Source organism: Pseudoliparis swirei, chromosome 10 (genome assembly GCF_029220125.1).
Source record: "Pseudoliparis swirei isolate HS2019 ecotype Mariana Trench chromosome 10, NWPU_hadal_v1, whole genome shotgun sequence".
Lineage (NCBI taxonomy): Eukaryota > Metazoa > Chordata > Actinopteri > Perciformes > Liparidae > Pseudoliparis > Pseudoliparis swirei.
In genome coordinates, this window is record NC_079397.1 from 10,244,848 (window position 1) to 10,267,944 (window position 23,097).

At 41.5% G+C, this 23,097-nt stretch overlaps 1 protein-coding gene across 2 annotated transcripts in view; it reads left to right on the plus strand.

Annotated features, from left to right (window-relative positions):
- The window catches only part of LOC130200660 (chemokine-like protein TAFA-5), a 148,921-nt gene extending 126,064 nt beyond the window's left edge, over positions 1 to 22,857 (plus strand). For both annotated transcript variants that reach the window (XM_056425115.1, XM_056425116.1), the window contains exons 3-5: positions 7,846 to 7,973; positions 15,119 to 15,320; positions 21,512 to 22,857. In XM_056425115.1, the coding sequence (XP_056281090.1) occupies positions 7,846 to 7,973; positions 15,119 to 15,127 (137 nt within the window). In that variant the 3' untranslated portion in view covers positions 15,128 to 15,320; positions 21,512 to 22,857. The remainder of the gene's footprint in view (positions 1 to 7,845; positions 7,974 to 15,118; positions 15,321 to 21,511) is intronic.
- Positions 22,858 to 23,097: the final 240 nt, after the last annotated feature.

A 23,097-nucleotide genomic window follows, 5' to 3' on the forward strand; every position in this document is an offset into this window, starting at 1 on the left:
TTTCTTTACAAAGAAATGTTTGAAATAGCGTAGATGCATGAATGAGGCATAATACATGTACTTAGGTGACTCTTTATATTTGCATACACGACACTGGAAACTCCCACATTCATGTGCACTGACACAGGGCCGAGGTCTGGACATCTCTTTATTTCTGCCTCTTAACGTTTTAAGCACCAAGCTTTTTTTAGACCTCTGCTACAAAAATTGCATACCTAAACTAAAAAGGCTTTATCTCTGCAACCACTTGGGCTATTTTAATAATTAATACATTTTTAACTTAAAAAAAAAAATGTATATATATATTTTGTTCAGATGTGTACATATCAGTCTATATGTTACTGAGTAACAGAAAAAATATAAACATTTCAGGTCCGAAGACCCCAGACTCCCTAGGGGTCTACGGTTTTCAAAAGGTTAAAGTTTCATGAGTGCAGAGGAGCTATTTGGGACTTAAATTCACTAAACCATAAGAAAACCCTCAGGCTTCTTAAAAAAAGAGCCTTGACTACTTTTAGTGTCGGATGCTCATCAAAGCCGCCAAACAGGTGGAATAATCTCATGAAAATCAGGCGACGCAATAGACCGCAAAAGGAACGGGCACGGGGCAAGAAAAAGAGAGGTGAAGAAAGAAGATACAGAGGAGATGAAGAGGGGATGGGAAATAATGGAAATATAGGGCAAGGAAAAAGATGTTAACAGTGGTTGCGAGGGAGGGGAAGTGAAAATTATCTGAGATGAGCTGAGAGCGAAGGGGATGGAGAGCTCGTGGCTAATTACAAAGCACAGGGATTTATTTCTTTGCATTCTGGTTCTTCCTCTCACATTCCCCCTGAGCCTGCTCCTAATTCCTGCCAGGCGCGATTGAGGTTTAGGGGCAGAGAGTACAGTTAATTATCCAGATAGAGCCACTGTAAAAGGAGACATGGGAGGGGATCCCCGGGATGAAAGAACATCTTTGATTCCGAGCGGCTCCTCACTTGAGCCTTTTCCAAGCCGCCTTTTGTTTGACTTCCTTTGCGTGACATGTCCGCAAAGAGATTATTCGGTGTCTGCGTCTCAGTGGGGGGTGTTTTCATATGGTTGCACATCGTGTGTGTGTGTGTGTGTTTTACTTAGCTGGCTTCCTTATTCACACCAATTTAAATGAAGTGCCATGCAGAATAAAAGCAGCGACAAATAGAGGGCAAGAGTGCTTTTGTGTGTGTGTGTGTGTGTGTGTGTGTGTGTGTGTGTGTGTGTGTAGGCGTGTGCTGCAGGGAAACACTTGAAGTAAGAAGAACTACACGATGAGAACATTCAAAGCACTCACTTGTGAAACGAAGACACACGGAGAATTTGTTAAAAGGCCATTTGACTCGCCATTAGTGGGAAGGTGGGGGGAGGCCAGAGAGGGGAAGGTGGGCCGGCGGATTGACAAACAGTTGAAAAACTCTCGAGTTGGCATTTTGTAAGAGCTCCATCTTACAACCAGCTCATAATAACTCCTTGCACACATTATCATGAGCATGTGTTAAGATGTGAACGTTTTTTGGGGCCTTTAAAAGAGGAAATAGCGTCGTCCTACCGTACAGTATGTGGTGTCCGACATCTGCTGCCCTTCACACGCTGCTGACTCCGCTACCTGCCAGGGCCATATCTGATCTGTACACTTTGTAATTATCTTCGCACTTCTTCTTATCTCAGCAGCATCTCTCTACAAGAGTGCCGCACTGCATTTATTACACCAGATCTGATCTGTCTTCTTTCTCTCTTTCTCGTCTAATGTTCTTACTATCTTCCTGCCTGCAATGTGTGCAAACACACACACACACACACATACATCTTTTTCCTGGCATGGCATTAGACAGAATTTATTAGGCCAAGATGCTGGCTGTTGACATGAGTGTCATCTACCATTTGCTGTAAGATAAGTGTCCCGTGGAGGGTGTAATAATGTTCTCTCCCCTCTCCGCCATATCTCCTGCTGATCAAACCACGACTGATACCTTTTCACACACTCAACCGGCGTGTTAGCGCTCGGCTGCCTGCATGTGTGGGAGCGTGTTTAAAGGGATGTTTCTTCTTCCACATTGACCTTGAATCTTATAAGTTTCAACACAAGCCCCCGTCCTCCCACCGGCTCAGGAGCGATGTGGCCCAACGGTAACATATAGAGCCTCTATCAGAAGAGATGGGAGAAGATGAGTTGAGCTGGTGATGCAAATCCGAATGGGACGAATACAGGATGAACGGTTTCTGATTGCTCGTTTGGTGGATCACAGTGATTGGACTGGTCACCTGTTTGCAAAAAAAGTCCAAAATTGTTTCCATTTTTAGTCCCACTAAGGACAAAGACAAACTGAGAATAATTCCTTTTGTAATCTTGCAACACATTTTTTGTAATCTTTCAACAAATAGTAGCTTTACAATTACAACTTCTAAACTATCCCAAATCTTTTTTTATTTATTAATCTAGCTACTATATTTCCTCTAAAGTTGGGAAAAAACAGCTTGAAAAAATGTTTTTTTTAAGTATGTTATACAAAAGTTGGTTATTAACTCCACCTAAGAAGCACCCAAGCTGAATGTTAAACCTCCACTCTGCCAAAATAGTGTTAAATACATGGATTTAATTTGTCACTAGAGCTGTGAGCTGTTATATTCAACCGTGTAATTTGGCCATGATTTTTTGAAATTTGTTTTAAGGGAAATACTGAGCATATGGTTGAATCGCAAAAAAATGCTGCAGAAGTAGTTTGTGTCGTTTTTTGGGGGATTTTGAGACTTTTATTTGACTTTGAAACTGGGTCCTTGTAATCCTTTATAACTTCTATAAATCCACATTAATTACAGCCGACCACGTCGACAACGGACTTCCTTTTAAAATCCTTTTAAAATGTGATGTTTTACAATGACCAAATCAAGGTAGGGTGCAAATGAAAAAAGCTTTGGACACATTTATTGTTGGCCTCTTGTGAGCATCGCAACAACCCGTCAATACCCAATCATCATCTGATCCCGTTGTTATGACTAACGTGACAGCAAACCGTTTCCCATTAACACGTCAAGCAGATATGGAGCAACTTTAAGCACGTGACAAATGTCCATTGCCTCATCTCTGTTGGCTCTGTTTTGGTCTTCACCAACTTCAGAGAAAACTGTGTGGATCTTAAGCTTCTAAAGCAGTGGTTTTCAACCTGGGCTCGATCGAACCCTAGGGGTTCGGTGAGTCACTCTCAGGGGTTCGGCAGGGGTGAAGACACACACACATAGCCCGGTTCACACAAGAAATTTCGGGCCTTTTTGTCGGTTGTAAAAAAATTGCCTGCCAACATTTTAGCAACACACCATTTTTATTCTTTCCAATCCTTTTCGAGAATGTTAGACATGAAAACTAAGAAAAGGAACAGACTTTGTTGCGAACATGATACGAGGGTGGCAGGTGAAGCCGCACATTTCTGACCTCGTATCTGAAAGGCAACAGCAAAAGTCACATTGATTTGCAGTTAAAACTCATTAAGTTATGTTTTTGTGTGAAATTCACGTTTTGTTCGTTTTGTTCTTTATACACAGCGTTTTTTTGCACTTATTTGTCCACTAATAAAATATATACCTATGTTTTAAAGAACTCATATTTTATTTTTCCAATTACGAAGGGTTCGGCTGATGCACTAATGAAGCGTGCAGGGTTCAGTTGCTCCAATAAGGTTAAGAACCACCGTTCTAAAGGCTCCGCTATGTTCACCAGCTAATCGCTAACTGTATTGACCGCTGTTCAGTGCACAGTGTGTTGATCCAAACAGCTGCCCGGGGCGACCGGAAATGACAACGTCAAGAGTGGTGTCAAGTTGCGAGCTAAAAATACTAAAACGAAAAAAAGCTGAACACTGCTAAAATTTTGCACACGGGGTAACTGTGAAATCATTATGTGAAATCCCTCATCCGACACACTTTTGACTAGTTAGGCCTCCACCTCATTGCCCTGATGCTTCTTCTATCATGGACTTGTAGATGTAGACAACAATAATCTACAATAGTTGTCATCATAGTAGAACTGTGGATTAGTTGCGTTCAAAGTAAAGCAGACAGACGGTTGCAAAGTAAAAGATTAAGACTTGAGTCCTCACCAATAAAGCCGTTTTACTGTTATTCCTTATAAATGACATATCTAACACACATGCCAAGTGGAGCACACACACACATCATAGCATTCATTCCCTCATTAGGATTATTTACCTGACGCCGCAATACATCTTCATCAGCTGAGGGTCACCCCACTGGATGGTAATTTAGAGGCGAAACAAAAGCGGTTAGTGAATAGTGAAGTGACCTTGCTGACAACGTGATGAATTCACAGTAATGGATTAAATAAGAAAAGGACGGAGGAAAAAAAGAAAAACTCTTGACAAAACTCAGGTTATTACAACCGGCAGGTTTTTTTTTCCCTTTCACCTCGACGATTCCCGTGTTTTCAATATGTCCTCTAATTTTCTTTTCGGCTTTCTTGCTTCCCTTCTCTTTTTCACAAAGCCGTCTCTGCGTCATCTTCCCAACACAACACTTGCTGTTGCCGAGGTACAGCTGGCTGTCGATGCAGATTGAACACACTTCTCTTGTCCTTCACATTTACATAAAATGGAAATTTGTTTTTGACACTGGCATACGTCCCACAAAACATCGGCACAAACCTCACAACAGATAGATTTTCAAAAAATAATAAATAAGTATGTGATTAAATGTTAAAAAGAAAATAGCTTCTTTAAAAAGGATGTGCGTCGGTGTTGAAAAAGGTCTGGCTGGTGTCACCAAAATACTGTTTATGTTATTGAAGATTGCCACGGCAATCAATCCTTATTCTAGCTACATGACATCTGTATTGTGAACACAGCTCTTTGTGACCTTTTGGGGTCAGTATAATATCATCAGCATGTATTTTGAGGGCAAGATCACTGCTTTTATCATCAAGGCATATGTGTGTGTGTAGAAAAGCAGGGGAGAGACAACAGATCCCTGAAAGACGCCCAAAGGGACAAGCTGGTCAGAGAAAGGTGTCAAGGCGAGGGGAGGGTAAGATGTGTTGCCAAACCACATCTGATGGCAAATGCTCAAGTGTAGAGCGAGACGCAATCGTTCAGATGAGGACAACCGGGGACATTTTCTGACAACCTTTTTTCAAAAGCAGTCGTGTTTTTCACGAATCGGCGGTTCACATGAGAAGTGACGGAAGTTGTGTCAGGAATGAAAATTTGGAGCTTGGGGTGGAGTCCTTAGTATTATTTTTCACGTGCCCATCTGGCCTATATCCATGAAGCGGGAGAGTCAGTTTGGGAGAGTCACAGACATTATCAACTCTGGTATTACAATGCCTGAAAGGTTACAAACTCTTTAGGGATGCAAACTCATTAGCGTAACACACTCCATAATCCAAATGGCTGACATAGACAACAGATAAATGCTTATTATTTTATCATTAGGATTTACCAGAAATGGACAGCCGACGCTTGGTTTAGCCGATAAACCGGATGGAGTTCACAGCAATAACTGTTGACATCTGTTCAGAACTGGCTAGATGACTAGAATGAAAGCTAGAGGAAATAAAATACTGCTGACAGCACTAAATAGTTTTCAGATGTTGTATCTCTTTGAGATTGCATTCTTTTGCAAGTGTAACTTTGTCCCTGAAGTGAAATATTGAAGTCACACATGTTAGATAGTTGTTGTTTTTTGCAGCTAGCCTTGAGGCGAACTACAGTAGCGTCAAGTAATTCAACCTTCATGTCAGCAAAATGCACTCAACAATAATAATGCTTTACATTGGTGTCAATTTTGAGCTCCCCTTTTACTGTGCTGACACAGTGTTCATACTACTTTCAATATTTAATAAAGTACTGCTTGAGAAGCTATACATATTTCATGAATTGATTAATATACAGATATTGTTTGTGGTGAACAGACATTAGCATTCGGTACAGCGTTCACTGAAGATCTACATTTGAGGTTATGACAGCCACTGAAGGTGCCCTGAAAGAAAATGTATAGCTATGAAAACTGAGCATAATTCCTATGTGCTTTATAGAGAGAGGCAGAGTCCCATCGTGGCAGAGACAATATGATGTATGTGTTCCCTGTAATCCATTCTGGTTTCCACTGTTATCCATTAGAGAATGCCATTCCCCATCCATAAATGCATAGGGATACAAGCATGAATGTATGTATCTCTCTTTCTTTATCTTGCCCATATTCTGTAATGGTCAAGAATGTTATCTAGGTATGCTTGTTCTTCACTTTGTCTTCACCCTTCCTCTCTTTCCTTATCTCAGTTTATCTATTTTCCGTTTCTGTCTCCCTGATACACACACTCAGGTGGTCATGTGTTTTTACTCTTGTAATTGGGAGCCAACCCCAGACACAAGGCAGCGATTAGACACTTTTTCTTCTTTATACACGAAGAAGCACTGGGAGGATTGTCCTACATATTTTACTTAGCGCCTTTATTCTGTCTGTTCATCTAGTGCTGATGTGTTAAAAAAGAAGTACACGTTTAATGTAAATGTGTCATCCTTTGGCGTCTTTTTTTCTTCTTCTTTTATTTGGTAATGCTCATTTATGATTCATTCTACCCCATTTTTTCTCACTGCAGGAATAAATTATGTTAGATTTTCTTTTAGTAGTTGGCTGCTATCTCATCTATTCTATCTATAGAGGATACTGGAATTATTGCAGTAGGACTATATGATTCCACCAACAACATGTCTTTTTTTGTCATCTCATGTTCGGCAGAATCAAAGAGCTTACTGTTTTGTATATATGTTCAACCATCCAAAAAAGATTATCAGAAAAAGACAGATATATTTAGCTTGGTAATGTGTGGCAACAAACACAAGTTAGCATTCCCAAGTGGCAGAAAGAGGTATTTCATTGCACTTGTACCTACTGAACTATAAGAACAGAGCAAAGCACAAACTACAAGGTACAGATTCTCCAACATAATAATCACAAATAAATGTGTTGTATTGTGAGATTGCATTGAAGCTGCGACACCAACATTTCTCAAACTGAAACAGTGAATTGCCGCGACAGTAATCATTGTTACCATTATGTCTCAGTCTATGAGGGAAGCCTACAGTACAAATAATGCCAATAATCTTAAGCCTGGGCCGGTTCGAGGACATGTAGAAACTAAAATACAGCAGACAAGCTTTGTATTGAAAAAGGTAGAAATTACAACATGTGACGATAAACCCTTATGAGATGCATTAAATGTCAGAACTTTAAATCTGTATATGTAAAAAGGATTATTTAGTGTTCCTTGTGGTAGAAGCAAGGACATCCTTCATCCAGTTTAACATATTGCAGAATGCAAGAAGGGGTGGAAAATTGCACCCAAAAAAATCATCTGTGGTGTTTGATTTTATTTACCTGAATGATCGCAGGCCTCTCCATCGCTCTCCATCGGCCTGATTCTCTCCCTTTTCCCCTCATCTTTCAATGTCATCCCCCACTCCCATATCTCTCAATTGTCTCTCAACTTCATTGCTCTTCATCTACCTGCATTCCTCATCTCTCTTCGAATCTGCCACTCTACATCTCTCCATCTTTTTTTAACTCCATTTAAATGTATTTCGAAATTTTTTCTCAAATCGCTCCTTTTCCATCCTTTTCCATCGTGTTAAATCTTCGCTCATATCTGTCTTGCTCCATCTGTCTTGCTCCATCTGTCGTCCCACCAACCCACTCTCTCTATTTTAATCGTTACATCTCTGCATCATCCTCTCTCGCTCCTCTTCGTCTGTTTATTCCTGCTATTTTTCTTCTTCTCACCTCTCTAATCGCTCTTTCTCTCTTTTCCTGTGTTCTCTGCAGCTGGAATTGTTCGGAAAAAGCAGTGGTGCGAGATGGTGCCATGTTTGGAGGACGAAGGCTGTGACCTGTTAGTCAATAAATCTGGCTGGACTTGTACACAGCCCGGAGGCCGAGTCAAAACCACCACGGTGAGCCCCCCCAGGTTACACAAACCACTATCAAACCAGTAGGTGTGTGTGTGTGTGTGTGCGTGTGTTTGTGTGTGTGCGAACAACATGTGGACCTACTGTGACTCAGAGAACAACGTGATGCTGAGGGTTGAAAAGAATGCATTTGCATATAAAATCAATTTTGGTGTAAATCAAAAACTGAAGACAAATGTAATGTTGTTTCTTTTACTGATTGAACAGTTTTGCTTGGCAAACATTCCTGTTTTAGAGGCCATTGTAACAAACTAAATCATTTTACAGGACAATAAAACACATTTGAGTTTTGAGTCCCATAAAAAGATCTCATCTGCAGGCATTAAGTATAAAAGCTGACTGTAATGCGCTGTTTTCGGCTACTGATTGTGTGGATAGTTGTGTGGTGGTGTTTGAGTTGTAGGCCTAATTATTTTCTTGACAACATTTTTATTCTTAAATTGCCTGGCATCACAACGTTTACCGAGAAACCGCAACATGTCAGGAAATGAAACAAGTTTCAAGCTATAGGTGCTAAAATAGTAAGCTACATGTTCTTTATTTACTGTTTGTTGTTTATTGTTTTCCAAACTGGCGAGATGATGTAAAGAAACACACTATGCATTTTTACAATTAAATATATATAACGTCATAAGCAATAAAAAGCACCTTTACTTAAATCTATAAACTCTTTTAGCTTTTACTGCTACAGCCACACTTGTTCTCTGTGTGACCAACAGCTTACGCTGGCTCGTGCTACCTAATGCTAGCAATATTTAATTAGATCTCGCTGTGCTGACATCACTGACTAATGTTCCTAGCTACTGATTATCACTTTTTTAAGTTGATTTGGCCTTGCCTACTTACATATAGCAGAGAAGAAACAAAGCACATTAGCCTACATTTGGATTAATTTTCCGAATTGTCCTATATTCATTCCTCTTTTGGCTATTTTGGTCCCCATAGACCCCAGAAAAAAGTGTCTCTCTAGCTGCCTAATGTTTTGCCACGATCACGAGCTCAAAGCAACGATCACTAGCTTGAAGCGAACATTTCTGTCTGCTGTGGGTCATAAACATGAAACGTTGCAATTCTCCATTGAACTGAAGGGAAGGCGGTCAGTAAGTGCACCGCCGTACACACAGTCATTTGAGACATTGGTCGGATGAAAGTATCGCAGCTCCAAACAGCCTCCTCGGGAGATGCTCGGGTAACACAAGAACATTGAATATTCATTATTTTTGATTGCACACACTGAGCATCATCTGCAAGCATGATGCTCAGCAGCATTGTCGGGTCACGACTCCATTGATGATACCCTGGAAATCAGAAAAGCATTCACTTCAAAATGCCTTGACAATCTTCCTCTCCCGCCCTCCTCGTCTTTAGCGCGTCTCCGCAAACTGTACGCGGTTTGTTTACTTCCTCGTCACCCGCAATTAGCTCGAATTAGGGACGTTCTTAATGTTCATGACGGCAGCAGATGGAGAACCACCACTTGTAAGATGCCGCCCAGTCATTCAGATGCCCGTCCTTCAAATCCTCCTCTTCTCTTCACCCTCAAACTCACACACACACACACACACACCTCTCCACATCCCAGGCCTTACATCCTTCCACGGCTTTACAAATAAAGGTAAAACCCTGTTGCTCTTCAGCCTGTGTGCACCATTTTTACAGAAGCAATTATGGAGATCTATGTCAAGAAACATGTTACACAACACATAGACACGCACGCAACACACGCAACACAGCTGCCCTATCTGTGAATGTCAATGGGTGAACACTGAGGACTGGAGGGGCATCGTTAATGCATCTGTCATGATTTAGTCATCAGCTGACTAACTTGTTTATGCCTTCCTGCTTGAAGACACACAAGCAGACACAAATGCTGAACCCAGATGATACGGCTCGTTATCATAGCTGCTGCCTCTGTGCTCTTCCCGTGAGATGAGACACAAACCTGTATATACCTCGTTGTGGGGACTGAGATGACAGCCATGACATGTTCCACCTACATTGTATTTTTTTATCTATGCAGGCAGATACCCACCCTCTAAACACACACACACACACACACTCACTCACTCACAGGCAACATATAGCTGGATCCATGTGTTATGTTTGACAGATTTAAGAGCTAGCGTGTGTGGTGGAGGGTGGGGGTCGAGTCTCTGTTTAATTGGAGGCTAATAGAAGCGATGCAAATGCATTCTTCCGTGTATGTTAACATGCTCCTAGTGTTTGTATATTCAGAGTTATGGATGTGTGTCCCTGCTTTCAAAGTGTGGCCCCATATGCCTCGGCCTCAAGCATATTTCACATCCCGCTTTCGGACGTCAGTCAATGTGCCTCTCATCGCATTATGCCGACAATATCGGAGACGTGTCAGGTATTTCTTGCTTGCTTCATTGGCTACTTTCAGCTTGGTGACAGCTAGTCAAATGGCTGGACAGCTATGTGCACTCATTGGTGCCTGTCCGTGTGTGTGTGTGTGTCCGTGTGTGTGTGTGTCCGTTTGTGTGTGTGTGTTTAAGCAGCTTTCACTGTCAAGGATTCTAATAACAAGCAGTCTCTGGGTCATTGTTTAAAATTCAACAACAAAAATGCATTCATGTGATGGATGAATCGGCCTCGTGTGACGCTCCCTTTAATTTAGGCAGTTGAGGAAAGTCTCGAAGATTTGACTTCACAACCGTGCGCTACAATTGCCTGAAATGCATTAAAGGCTAAAATTATATAAACCTCTTCTTATCTGCTGACCCAAGGGGAGAATGATGGGCAAAAACAAAACAAACAATTTACTCCTCAGCCTCCCTCTGGTTAACTTTCAACAAATGGCCCCTTCCCTGAGGCTTTTCAAGGTTAAACCCGAAATTGCAGCCGCCCCGATATCGCCTCAGGACGACTGCCGAGTGTGCACAGTCCAGTGAGCATGCCTGACCTGTCTGTCAGGTGTTTGTGTGGAAACATCGATGCGGACAAACAGACATGTCCCTCGGGGCATTTGACTAAGCCAAGTCAATCTGACTCAGAACCCATAAACTGGGCTATTTTGGACAAATGTCAGGAGACGGTTTCCTGTATTGGTCAAATGTTTGAGAATTTGTGTTTACTCCGTCAAAAAGAAGGATATTGTGATTCAGGATGACACCGCGGACCTCTTCTCTATCTAGGATCCGTGCACTTCTCCTCAACCTCTCAGCGGCCACTGTTTGATGTGCTTCTTGTTTTAAAAATAACTTCCTCGCATACTTGTTTTTCCTCTGCTTGACTCCTTGTTCGCTCCTTGTTCGCTTTCACCCACTATCTCTCTTTTTCTGTTATTGTTGTTGTTGTCCGTGATTTTCCTCCTTGTCTCTCACTGTTTCTCTCTTCCGCCTCGTCCCCGTGTCCACGCATTCATCTTAGTCTGACCCCGCGTCGCAGAGTACACGTTGTTCCTGTCAATAAGAACACAATATGGATTTTTTCCCCTCGGGCCGGCTCCAGAAGGTACATATGAAGATTGATATGTACATCGCTTATTGTTGACAGTGACGTTTTGAGCGAGGTTGCTTATATTAGCAGTGCGCGCACACGCACAACTGCAGTCGAAGAGGACACACATCAGACAGAGGTGCACTTGTGAAGCCGTAGCACGTCATTTATTTCAGTATCTCGAGGCTTGCCAAGACAGTGACAAGGTTCTACTCTCAAGGATTGACCTCACAGAAAATGTTATTCCTCAGATGAATCATATCAAACTCTTAAGTCCATAAACAAGCTTCTTGGGGTCACTTAACTGTATTAATGAAACAATAAAATGCGCGTGGCACCTCAACTGCATGTCCATCAGTGACCACTTAATTTTATTTTCTTGTTTTACCTGAGTACATAAAAGCAAAATGTCTGTCAGGAAGCGTGCTTTATAGCAACCCTTATGGGCATACAAATGATGCTTAATCAGTGGCCGGAGAGACGTGTCAAAACATAACAAATCTTAAAAACGTTCTGCCAATTTGCACTAAGCCCCGCCCCCTGAATCGCGATTATTCAACCGCAGCTGCACAAAAAAAGGTTGAATGCAAACTAAATAGCGTGCCGTTTAATAACCTACAGTTTTACGACAATATTCTCATGTTGTTGTCGTGTTTGTGTCACAGCCCCGAATGTTGATATCGGCCACAGTCCCTGGAAAGCTTATCCGCAATGAATCCCCAGATAGAGAAACTCTTTGTGCGTAGCAACCAGGAGGTTAATTCCCACTCCCAATATACATTTTCCTCCCTGTGTGACACTAAATTATTTGAATTTCCATTTTATCACAGTCACCACAGTCAAATGCGGCCTTTTCCTTCCTTTCCGGGCGCTCTCTTTTTGGCAAAGCAACGCGGCGTCTCAGCACTCATCTCCGACACCTCCTCCTCTTGGTGAAAATCTCACCGCTGTCTCTCTCTCTCTCTCTTCAGAGAGGAGGAAGCTCCGCATTGTGCCCTCCACCATTTTAAGACTGGCAGATGAAACAGGCGCGGGGAGCTATCTCTCTCCGCGTGTGCCGACGCGGGGAGCTCGGCGAGAATAGAGGCAGAGCGAGTGCTCCATTAGAAGGGTGAACACACACAGACAAAAACGACATCACCTCCGGGTTATCTGGCTGTCTTTTTTGTGACAGCCCGATAAGACGAACCATTTAAAAGAGAGACGGAAACAATGACAGTGTGAGGGAGAAGAAGAAAGCGGTGTGAGTGAAAGACAGAGGAGGAGATTTGGGCCAGTCAGACGTACGGCCTCGTAAAACATCATTTAAGTCAGCGGCTCTGGTTGTCAAGCCTTCCAGTGCTTATTAAGTCGGCTCATAAGGTTTTTTTGTTTATTCTCTCTCGCAAATGGAAAATTTTCGAGCTTATTTTTTCCCCTGCTGCCATGCTGTTTACACATTATAGCCAATGCATCATCGTTGATTGATGTAATGATGCAACACGCAATCATATTCAGACATTGTCGGAAACCGTGGCTCAAAATGTAGAAACCAAGACAATGAATGCTTTGACGTGAGACTCGGTCTTACTCGTACGTGCTATGTCCTGATTGCGGTATTTAAGCTGTGAACAGAATTGGCACCTCGTGAGACAAAGACTTTGATTAACAGTAATCGAGAGGAGAAAGAAAAAACGTTTGAGCATGAGTTTAATGTTTGGTGCAGTGAGCTTATGTGTCGTGACATATGTAAAACACTTTGTAAGTGGAAGAGGGCAAAATCCAGCATGCAGACACACTCTCTCCGTGCGTTGCTGTGTATTTCCATGGAAATAAAGGCTGTTTCCAAGCCCACACGAACAGAAATATTCTACAAAAGGTGTATTTTACACCTGACATTACCGGGGCCAGTCTGTGTCTCTCTGTGAGATTCTCAAGGCACTTTCCCCAGGGCCTACTTTTGCAAAAGGACAGGAGTCCAGGGCCCGGTCAGTAAACAAGTAACAGACATTCGGGGCTTGGGCTGGAAATCTTCCTCTGGCACTTTAATTTTCATCAATAGACGAGCTCTATTTCGATCGGGTTCTGTTGCAGACCTTATTTCCTGTCCAAGTACACCATAAAAATCCCATTGTGATTCAATTTACTTTCATTGTTCATATTATGCCTTTAATGTCAGCTGGTATGAGCCCCAGCCAACCCCGGGACCATGAGTCGTGTTCAGCTTTTCTATTTAAGCATGTATACATCTGCTAGTGGCGGCATGTTGGTAGAGAATTAAAAAGGTCTTTTGTTTGGGGTTGTTAGCAAGTGGCTCCCTCCGATATCCCCCACTTCCTTTCTGTTTCTTCATCTCTTCCCCTCCGTCTCTCTTGGGGTCCGTTTCAGGCTGGATCTGATGGAATCCTCCCCTCCACCCAGTTCTGGGTCGGTACCGGCCTCGGTAATTGATCCCTCTGGGCCCTCCCGGCACATCCGACAGTGGTTTGAACAGAATCACCGCTAAGAAGAAAGCTGCTTGTCCATCCCAGACAGGCCAAGGGAGAAAGGAAAGGAGACCCTGTTGCTGCTAACCATTAGCTGTGTCTGCCAGCTTTGTTTCTTGAGGGAGCCGAGTCAGCACAAAATATCAGCTTGGAAAATACCAAATCCTCCATTCTGGGAAACTGTGGCTGTTAGTAAGAGAGGCGGAAAGACCACTAAAACAAGAGATTCTGCCTTTGTTTCCTTTCTTATCAACAGCCCAAAATCTCAGCTAGCCAATGAAAGCACACGGCCCAGTTTCAGCATTTCCATGTGGCCAAAAAAGGTAATTGATGTCATAAAGCAGGAAGTTATTAAGCCTACCGGCGTGTGCACTGCAAGGTGCACCCGGTTCACAGAGCTGAAGGTTCCAACAAACGGGAAACAACAAACGCACATGTGCACACTAGTAAACACAGAATGTTGTGCCATGCATCGCCCATGTTAGTTTAGCATGCTAACAAGTACTACTTAGCACTCAACACAAAGTACACTTGAGGTTGATGGGAATGCCACTTTGTATGTATTTGCTCATCGTATTTAAATTAGTATTTAAATTAAAAATTCTACCTCCTGATAACGGCCAGGAAAAGCCAGGAGCTCACCAAAGTTGTTGAGATTCATCAACTAGAAAATCAAAAATGTGCCACTCCATCAATATATATATATATATATATATATATATATATATATATAGTTTAATCTGGACCAAGGGAGAACATTGTGCTTCAATGAGGCATGTTTATAAAGGGTAAATATGATATTAAGAGGATAAGGAAATTACAATTGACTTGATGAATTTATAAGTTCATGATTTATTTCATTGACATAATGTTTCATTGTATTGCTTTACACATATTCTATCCAAAAAAAAACATTGAAAAAGCACAAGGACTCTTTGCTTGAGAATCAGACTCTGGCTTACTCTCACACTTCCATAATAAATATGCACTCAACAGTTACCTTGAGACACACCGGCACCGAGCCGCTCATCGGAGTTGAACAAAGCAGAGCTGGCTCATTCTCAAGATCTTTTCAGCTGGACAAATTGATAACGGCGGTGGTGCTGTCAAAATCACGAAGAAAAGTTAGAATACTAAATAAACCACTTCATCCTCAACGTGAGCTTAATAACCATGCCACCTCCCTCTCTCCCTCTCTCCGACCAGGCTCTATGACGCGACAAGAGTCCCCCCCGACACTCGTGCACTACGGAGAGCATTGATGACCCCTTTACAGACAGCCAAAAACCATCTGCCAGCAGCACCCCACCACCACCACCACGGACATCACAACAACTCCACCCGACCCCTGGTCCAGCTAAGGCCGGAAGCATCACGAGCAGCTACAGAGCCTCATGGAGGCAGCAAGGTACAGCGGGAAGCCCCTCCCCCTCTCTCAAACGTTGATTTGTGGCTCAACATATTGTAGCTAAGCTAGTTTTGAAAAAGGGAGATCAGTCCGGTCATATTTTCGTTTTGCATATGGCCAGATGTCTATCTTAATATAAAGTTATTTGATTCAAAAACAATATTAAAAGCAACCATATGTCTGGATGCTTATCCTTGTTACTGCACATACATCCGTATATGTGTGGGTGTTGATTAATTGGGTAGAGACAGAGAAAGACATGGCCATAAAAATAGATATAATGAAGATGTGTATACGGTAACACCAGCATGTGCAGGGTCAGTGGGGTCATTGATGGAGCAAACATTATCTTTAGGAAGGATTTTAGACATGGAGGGTTAAGTATACAAAAATGTAACGCATGATACATGGTAAAATATTAATACAAAACATAAAAACATGAATATATTTCAGAGAGAATTTGAGATTGCATGTGTATTTTTCTGTGGGCAACTGTAGTATCTTGGAGTTGTTATATGCTATGATGATATGATGTAATGAGGAGGAGACAATACAGATTGAACTGCCACAATGCACAAGAGGTCTTGGTGGTTCCATGATACTTTGCACTGCACTATGAATATAACAAGAAATGGTGTTTGAATATATATTAGCTGATCATAACACATGGTAAATGTCTCCCCTGGCACACACTGGACATTTTATAAGGTTGTAGCTTATATGACACCACTTGTTATTACTAAGCACTATGTATATTTGCACAGTATTTATTTATGTACGGAAAAGTTTTGCACTGACAATTTTAAGCTTGTTAAAACCAAGGAATGTATAATTATATTAAAAGGAAAGAAGGTAAATAACTCTGTAAAGAAGGTGCACACCGTAAAGTCCTCTGTCGTCGCATCCACAGGATCACCAAACCTATTTGAGTACTAAAATAGTTTTATAATTTTGTAATTTGAAGTGTGACGAAACAAGTAACATGTTTAGCACGAATGGCACGTTGTTGTAATCTCATAGAGTAGAACCATTTTAATAAAGCGTGTGTGTATGTGTGTATATGTGTGTGTGTCTATGTGTGTGTGTGTGTGTGTGTGTGTGTGCTTGTTTGCCCCTTTTATAATTTTTAGAACACTTTTATAATCTTAAGTCACCCAGCTGACGCATTCGATGAGACTTGAGTTCTGATTTCTGTATTAAAAAATATATATATATAAATTTATTTATTTATATATATATATATACATATATATATATATATATGCATCATTTATTTATTTATATATATTTTTTCACAATCTGTGGAAAATTAACAATTATTTTAACCACTATTATAGCTTCAGCAGAAAGTGCAAACAGGAATCACAGACGCACATTCAAGGATACGCATACATCCAGATTTAAACAACCGAGACATCTGGATTTGGCTCACTAATCTTTCCATAAGCTTGCCGGGTCCCAAGTGTGTGTTTAACCACAGAAAATCCATGTGCGCAGCAAAACCAGTAAAACCCATGACTTTATCTCCAGCTTGTTTTGCTCTGCTTGAGTGCTATGCCTTGTATATGGTCTTAAAAGTATCGTGTCAGATGGCGTCTGTGCGCTGGAATAAAACAAGGCGCCAGACAGATATTAATGCACGTGATTGGGAAACAGGGAGGAGCCATGTAGCGAATTTAACCAACGGGGCAATAAAAGAGATGAGACCAAAGACATAAAAATGCCCAATCTCATAGAGTTTCTAAAAACCAGGCTCATCTCTATCAATAATGTCAGCATGTAATGCCTGCTTTACAGGCCAGACAGCAAGTCTTCATATGAATGTATAAATGGACACAGAGTGCATGCTGTGAACTGAGATCCTCTCATATAGAAGATTATTGTTTATTTACTTGCGGACAAGGCCATTAAAGATTACATTGAAACATGTGATCCCATTATGTGCTCTATAAATTGTAACAATATCATATGATCTGCTATATGATGCAAAACAGGAGTAACAGATATAGTCTATAATCTATATATTACAGTACATTGATGGGGGAACAATTCAAGTTGTTTGAATTTAAAACGAATCAGTGATATTTAGATATTCCCTTCTGGTAGGAGTGCAATGTTACATTTGTTTTAACGTCACCTCTTGATAAATAAAGTTTCCGGTCGTATTGTAGAATCCAGATAGTAAAATGTGTTTGCTTTGATGTTCTGAAATGCAATATGAAAGGCTTGATGATGACATAACAGCCCAAATAGTTTTGAACTCTCTTAATGTGTAATGGGGCCTCGCGTCTGGAGGCTTGTGCATACATGTTCATGTATTTTGATCTCAGCGTCTGCTTCAGGCTTTATCCGACTTCACAGCATGTAATGAGCGATTTCCCTTCCCTTATTAACCTGTGGATCATTCCTAACCTACAAGTTTGCTTATGAATATTCATCAAGCGAGCTATTGTGCATGCTCCGATCCAGAAAAGGAAGCGTGCTCGGCTGCACAAGGCTGAACATTAAACGGCGAGCGGCAGGAACCGCTAGAAGAAACAGGAAGTTGATGCAAAAAGCAGAAGAAACAGTGAACGACGATGTTTGGTCGCCACCAGATCATCCGATCAATCGTACATCAATTCATCAACCACATTCTCCTGAGATTCTTCATTATTCACATCCATCGTAGTCTCAATGAAGAGGCCGGAGAGGCCGGGCGGATCAATGCTCCCCCATTCACACGTTCACCGCGGGTCACAGGCGCCGTGACATTTGGAAGTCGGTGAGAGTTCATGCGGAGAAAAAAAGGAAATGTCAGACTGACGCCGCGGTTCGGGTGCATTTGCTTTAACTCCCAGCTGGAGAGTGATTCAGATGCATAGTGTATTGTTTCCTTTAGTCCCTGCAATCAAATTGTGTATGTTTTCCTTATCTGGGATTGAATGCCACCGAGTGCATATAAATATGTATTTAGTGGCTCCATAACAACTGAATCCTGCCCAAATTGGACATTAACGCATATGGAGTTTTTACCCCTTCTGTAACAATGACACTTGCATCACTTATCCGTCTTACTCCAATTGTCTAATTCTGCCAAACCTTCAACAGCCGTGCCGTGTGTTCAAGAGCCCGACTTCATCACATTTCCTCTCATCTCTGCATTCCTCTGCCGCCAGCATGTAAAATATTCTCTGGCTGTTATAAGATATAAAATACAGTAATATGGTCGTTCCCTGATAAACCCGAGGTAATAATCACTGAGGGCCTGTGAATTTTATTCATAGGGCAATTTCATCTCATATTCATCTGACATTCGCTGCTCTTTTTTTTTTTTTATAGAAGGCTTGCATTTCCCTGAGATGAGATTTGTGTGGGAGATTTATAGGGAACCATTTTCCACAGTGTGGGTGTGAGAGAAAAAAGAGGAGGGGAACACAGAGAGAATATACGAACATTACCTTGTACTGCCGATGCACGGCCATCCATTTAAATTCATTTGCATTCCCTTCATCTTGACCTATGCAGCAACTCGGTCTCGCTTCTCATTTTATCTGTGACTCTTTGACCGTTCGATGCCATTGTGATCTCGGTGTGCCCACAGCATTGAGATAAGGAAGTGTGCTTTACACTGGGACTAAACACCTGTCTGGGCAGCAGTCACAGTCAAGGAGTTGGCACAGTCACGCCCCCCCGCTTTAAGCTGTTGTGCCTCTGGGTCATTTCATGCCCAGCGGCGACAAAACCGTGACATTATCTCTATTAAGCGCCGAGCTCATTGAGATGTTTATTATTCCCAGAGCGTCATGCATTGTCATCTGTGATACATGCGAGTACTCCGTCCAACACCTGCCCCTTTCATGGCAATTTGCACCCTGTTAAATCAAAAATAGTCCATAATTATGAATTAAACCTCAACAGTCCTGGAAGGCATGAGTGCCTCTATCAAGTTGGCTGCCTGACTGGCAGAGGCCAGATGGTGGGGAGGCTTCCAAATGTGTCTTTTCTTTTGGGGGGGGGGGGATTTATTGTTTCTCAGTCTGTGCACTGCGAGACTTGCTTTGTTATTGGGTAACGAATTATAGATATTTGACAAGTAAAACACTTATTTTGACAGAGGGGAAGCTGTTGAGTTTTTTTTTGTGTACAATTCTACCCAAGTGCCGTAATAAGCTCCTCTGTTTTGGAAGGATCAAAGGGATAACACAAGGCTTCATCACACGATGTATGCAATAATTCGCCCATAAGAATAATTAGTTGTACTTTTTAAAAGAATACTCTATGAGCAGTTTGATGATGTCGTAACATATGTCTATTAAATATGAAGCTGCTGCCAGTTGGCGTAGCTTAGCTTAGCATGAAGACTGGAAATAGGAGGAATCGGCTAGAGGCGGTTTGCTTTTTCAAGATACAAGCTGAAAGCTTCGGAAGTATTCGTAGTTAGATTGTATTACCTTCAGACAGGGCCAGGCTAGCTTAGTCCCCATTTTGAGTAATGCTAAGCTAACTGTCTGCAGGCATTTTGTAGACTGTTTTATCCAAAGCAACTTACAACCATGTTACATTCATACACTGTAGATACAAACCGGCACATTATTACTGCAAAGACAAGACTTGCTTTCTTTCCAAAAGCGAAGGAATTGTTCAAAACAAATGTATGCATATTTTTTGCCGCGAGTGAGTTGAAAAGAGAACCGTGTTTCCCATTTTGTACCGCTAGGCTGTGTCTAATGTGTCGCACCTCCAATAAAGCCAATTATTTTTACACTTGGCCCCCCCGCCGAATGGACATCCTGTGACAATGCACGGAATGGCCGAAGTGGCCATGAAGTGGCCATGAAGTGGTCACCCACTGCGCCCTCTCTTCTCACAATCTGCGACAATGTCAACCCACCCTGCTCGTCTTAAAACACAGAACCTGTCTTGTTTACATACATGTACAACTCGTGTGTTCAGAATTCAATTGTTTGAGAGAGGACAGTGGTGAAGGAAGAGGGAGCTTGCTCGGATATTTTACTTCTTAAGCATTACCAGTTTAAAAATGTACAAGTAAAAGTCCTGTATTCAAACTGTTTTTCAATTAAAAGTACAGTATTTGCATTCAAAATAAATAAAGTATGCATCATGATGAAGGGCCCAATTAGAAATTATAGATTTATTTATATATTTGTACTTAATTATATACTTCTTAATATTGAATCATATTTCCTTTTTGATTAGAATTTATATATATATATATTTATACTTATATATTTATTTTTCTCTGAGTGGTAGTTGAGTAGAATTATACAGCTACGTCAAATTGAAATACAAGGGTTACTTCTGTTTTTGTTTCAAGCTGGTTTCCCATGTTTTTGGGTTCAAGTGACGAACGGGGACGGCCATTCTGAGTGCTCTCTTCTTCTAGTTGTGTCATGTGACTTTTTACTGTGAATCCGAGTAGGAGAGAAAAGGGCCCGTGTTGTCAGAGTCTGTTGTGTTGAAGTACAGAAAGTTTAGCTTAGTCTTGTTCAAATGTCAATTATTTTGACGCGAGATCTCAGAACGACACTCATCCAAGAGACGCTCAACAATAATCAGACTCTATCAAGCGGAGGGGAAGTCAAATGTTTTTTTCCATACTGTTGTCAGACACATATGATCAAAATATGTGTCTGTCGGTATTCAAAGTGGACGTTCACTGACGGTCAGTAAAAGGTGAATAAAGATACCAAAGATACCTTTAAATAGAGTACTTGAATAGCCTAAAATAACATTCAAGCTCAAAATTGTTTGCAAAATCACAAAGACAGATAGCTCTAGCCTATTGATTTTGCTCTTAAAGTGCACTAGATTGATAAATGTACGTTGAAGTACACAATATGTTCTTCTTGGGGCCATGCTCACATCCCCATAGGATCTGAGGTCCACATTATATTGAACGAATTTTAAAGCACTCGCTTTAACATTTAACATTTTCCTCAAATAATGGAACAAATACTTTTTTATTTGGAAAGACGTAGTACTTATACAAGTGCGCCGAGGCATGTCTTATGCACAGACACACTTTCCTTCCAAAGGTAAATGTCAAATTTCTGAATGCATGTATTATTCACAGAACTTCATCGTAGTTTAACAAATCCCAAAGTGCTCAACATTACAGGCAGTAAGAGAGAAGGTGACAGTGGACTAAACAATCAGCTGATGTTTGCTCTGCTCTTGTTGATTCACAGGTCTCATAACACAACCACAGAAGGTATAACCAGGGCGGGACTGTTTGAGGAAGCGAGCTCTCCCCTGGATACTGGACAAACTCCTGGCTGTCAAACCCTTTCCATTGCCTGTGACAAGCCCCTCCAGGTTTCTGACTGCTCCCACCTGCTATCTGTCATTGGGTCAAAAGGTCGCGTCCGCCTCTTCTCCACTCTGTCTGCCCGCTCCGTGAAATTAGCAGCATCTGCTCGTACCACGGCGGATCGAACACTTTTCAATCCCACGGATGTTTTTTTTGCCCTCATTGGAAGTACTTTTGTTTTCCAACCGCTAACTGCTTTTTGAAAAAGGGGATTTCTCCACATACTTCTCCCCGCCTTCTAGAGCAGGAGTTCCAGAGCGAAGACTGGATCATTACAGACCCGGACCCTGTTGCTTCTCGGACCACCTCACGCAGCCGTCCAAAAAACCAAACTGAGCGCTCTCTGCTGTGAATAGGCCTTCTGTTGGAGTAAACCTCCCATATTTTTATAGACCAAAGAGCAAAAACAACAAACACGATCATTATGACAAAGCGGAACATGTGGCAAAGACACGCAGAGACTTTGTGAACTTGATTTTACTGTTGCCACCGACCAACGACTGCCTCCACAGAGACACGGCGCACAAATGGGCCCAACGCAAGCGACAACTGGCGTCCGGTGGCACGTGCTGGACTCGATCAAAAGGAGTACTTTTAAAACTTTCCAGACATGTTTTTCTCTCAGACTAAGCCCACCACTGTATTTTGGAACTGGAGATATAGGTACTACATATGTATAACTGTGTATCAAAAAAAAAAATTCTGATTTGCATTTTTCAGTAGCTACAGCGAGTTGGTCATGGATCAGGAGCGCGAATCTTATTCAAATAGATGATTGATATTTACAGAGAGTTTAAATGCTATTGAGTCTGAAGAGATGGAGTAAAGAAATGTCATTAAATGTATTTTGAAAGGCCCTAAAAAGTTATATATTTAACAGTTTTATATGTTGTACCTTTGTAGAGAAGCTTCTTGGACTTAAAATGTGGTCACAATGGCAGTTTAGTAGGATGTGAACAAATGCTGTTGTTCTCATTGCTGCTAGCTCGTAGTCCCAGGTTTTCTGTTCACACCTCAGTAGCCGCTTTCTTTTCATGGTCATCTACAAGTCACTGTCTATCAGAACCATCGATGAAAAAAAAGGAAAGTGACAGTTTATTGAGTACCGATCTGCAGCCAACTGAACATTGTAAATCTATGGTAGTCAGTGGAAGACATTGAAATCTGCTAATTTGCTATGATATTGTATTGTACACAGTGTGGAATACTGACTCATTTCCTCTCTATGGCTTTCGATCTCTTAATTTATTTCCGTGCTTGTCTTTGTTCCTGCACAAATCTGGCGTCTCTTTGGCGGCGGCGAACACAACAAGTTCGATAGAGAGAAAGAGAAAGCATTGCAGGAGTATTAGTCATTTACATACATTTTTTTATCATGAAATATTTTAAGAATAAATTAAAATACGTGAAAAACGTTCCCTGTAAATGTAGATGGTCTTGGTGTTCAAGGTCGTAAAAAGGAAA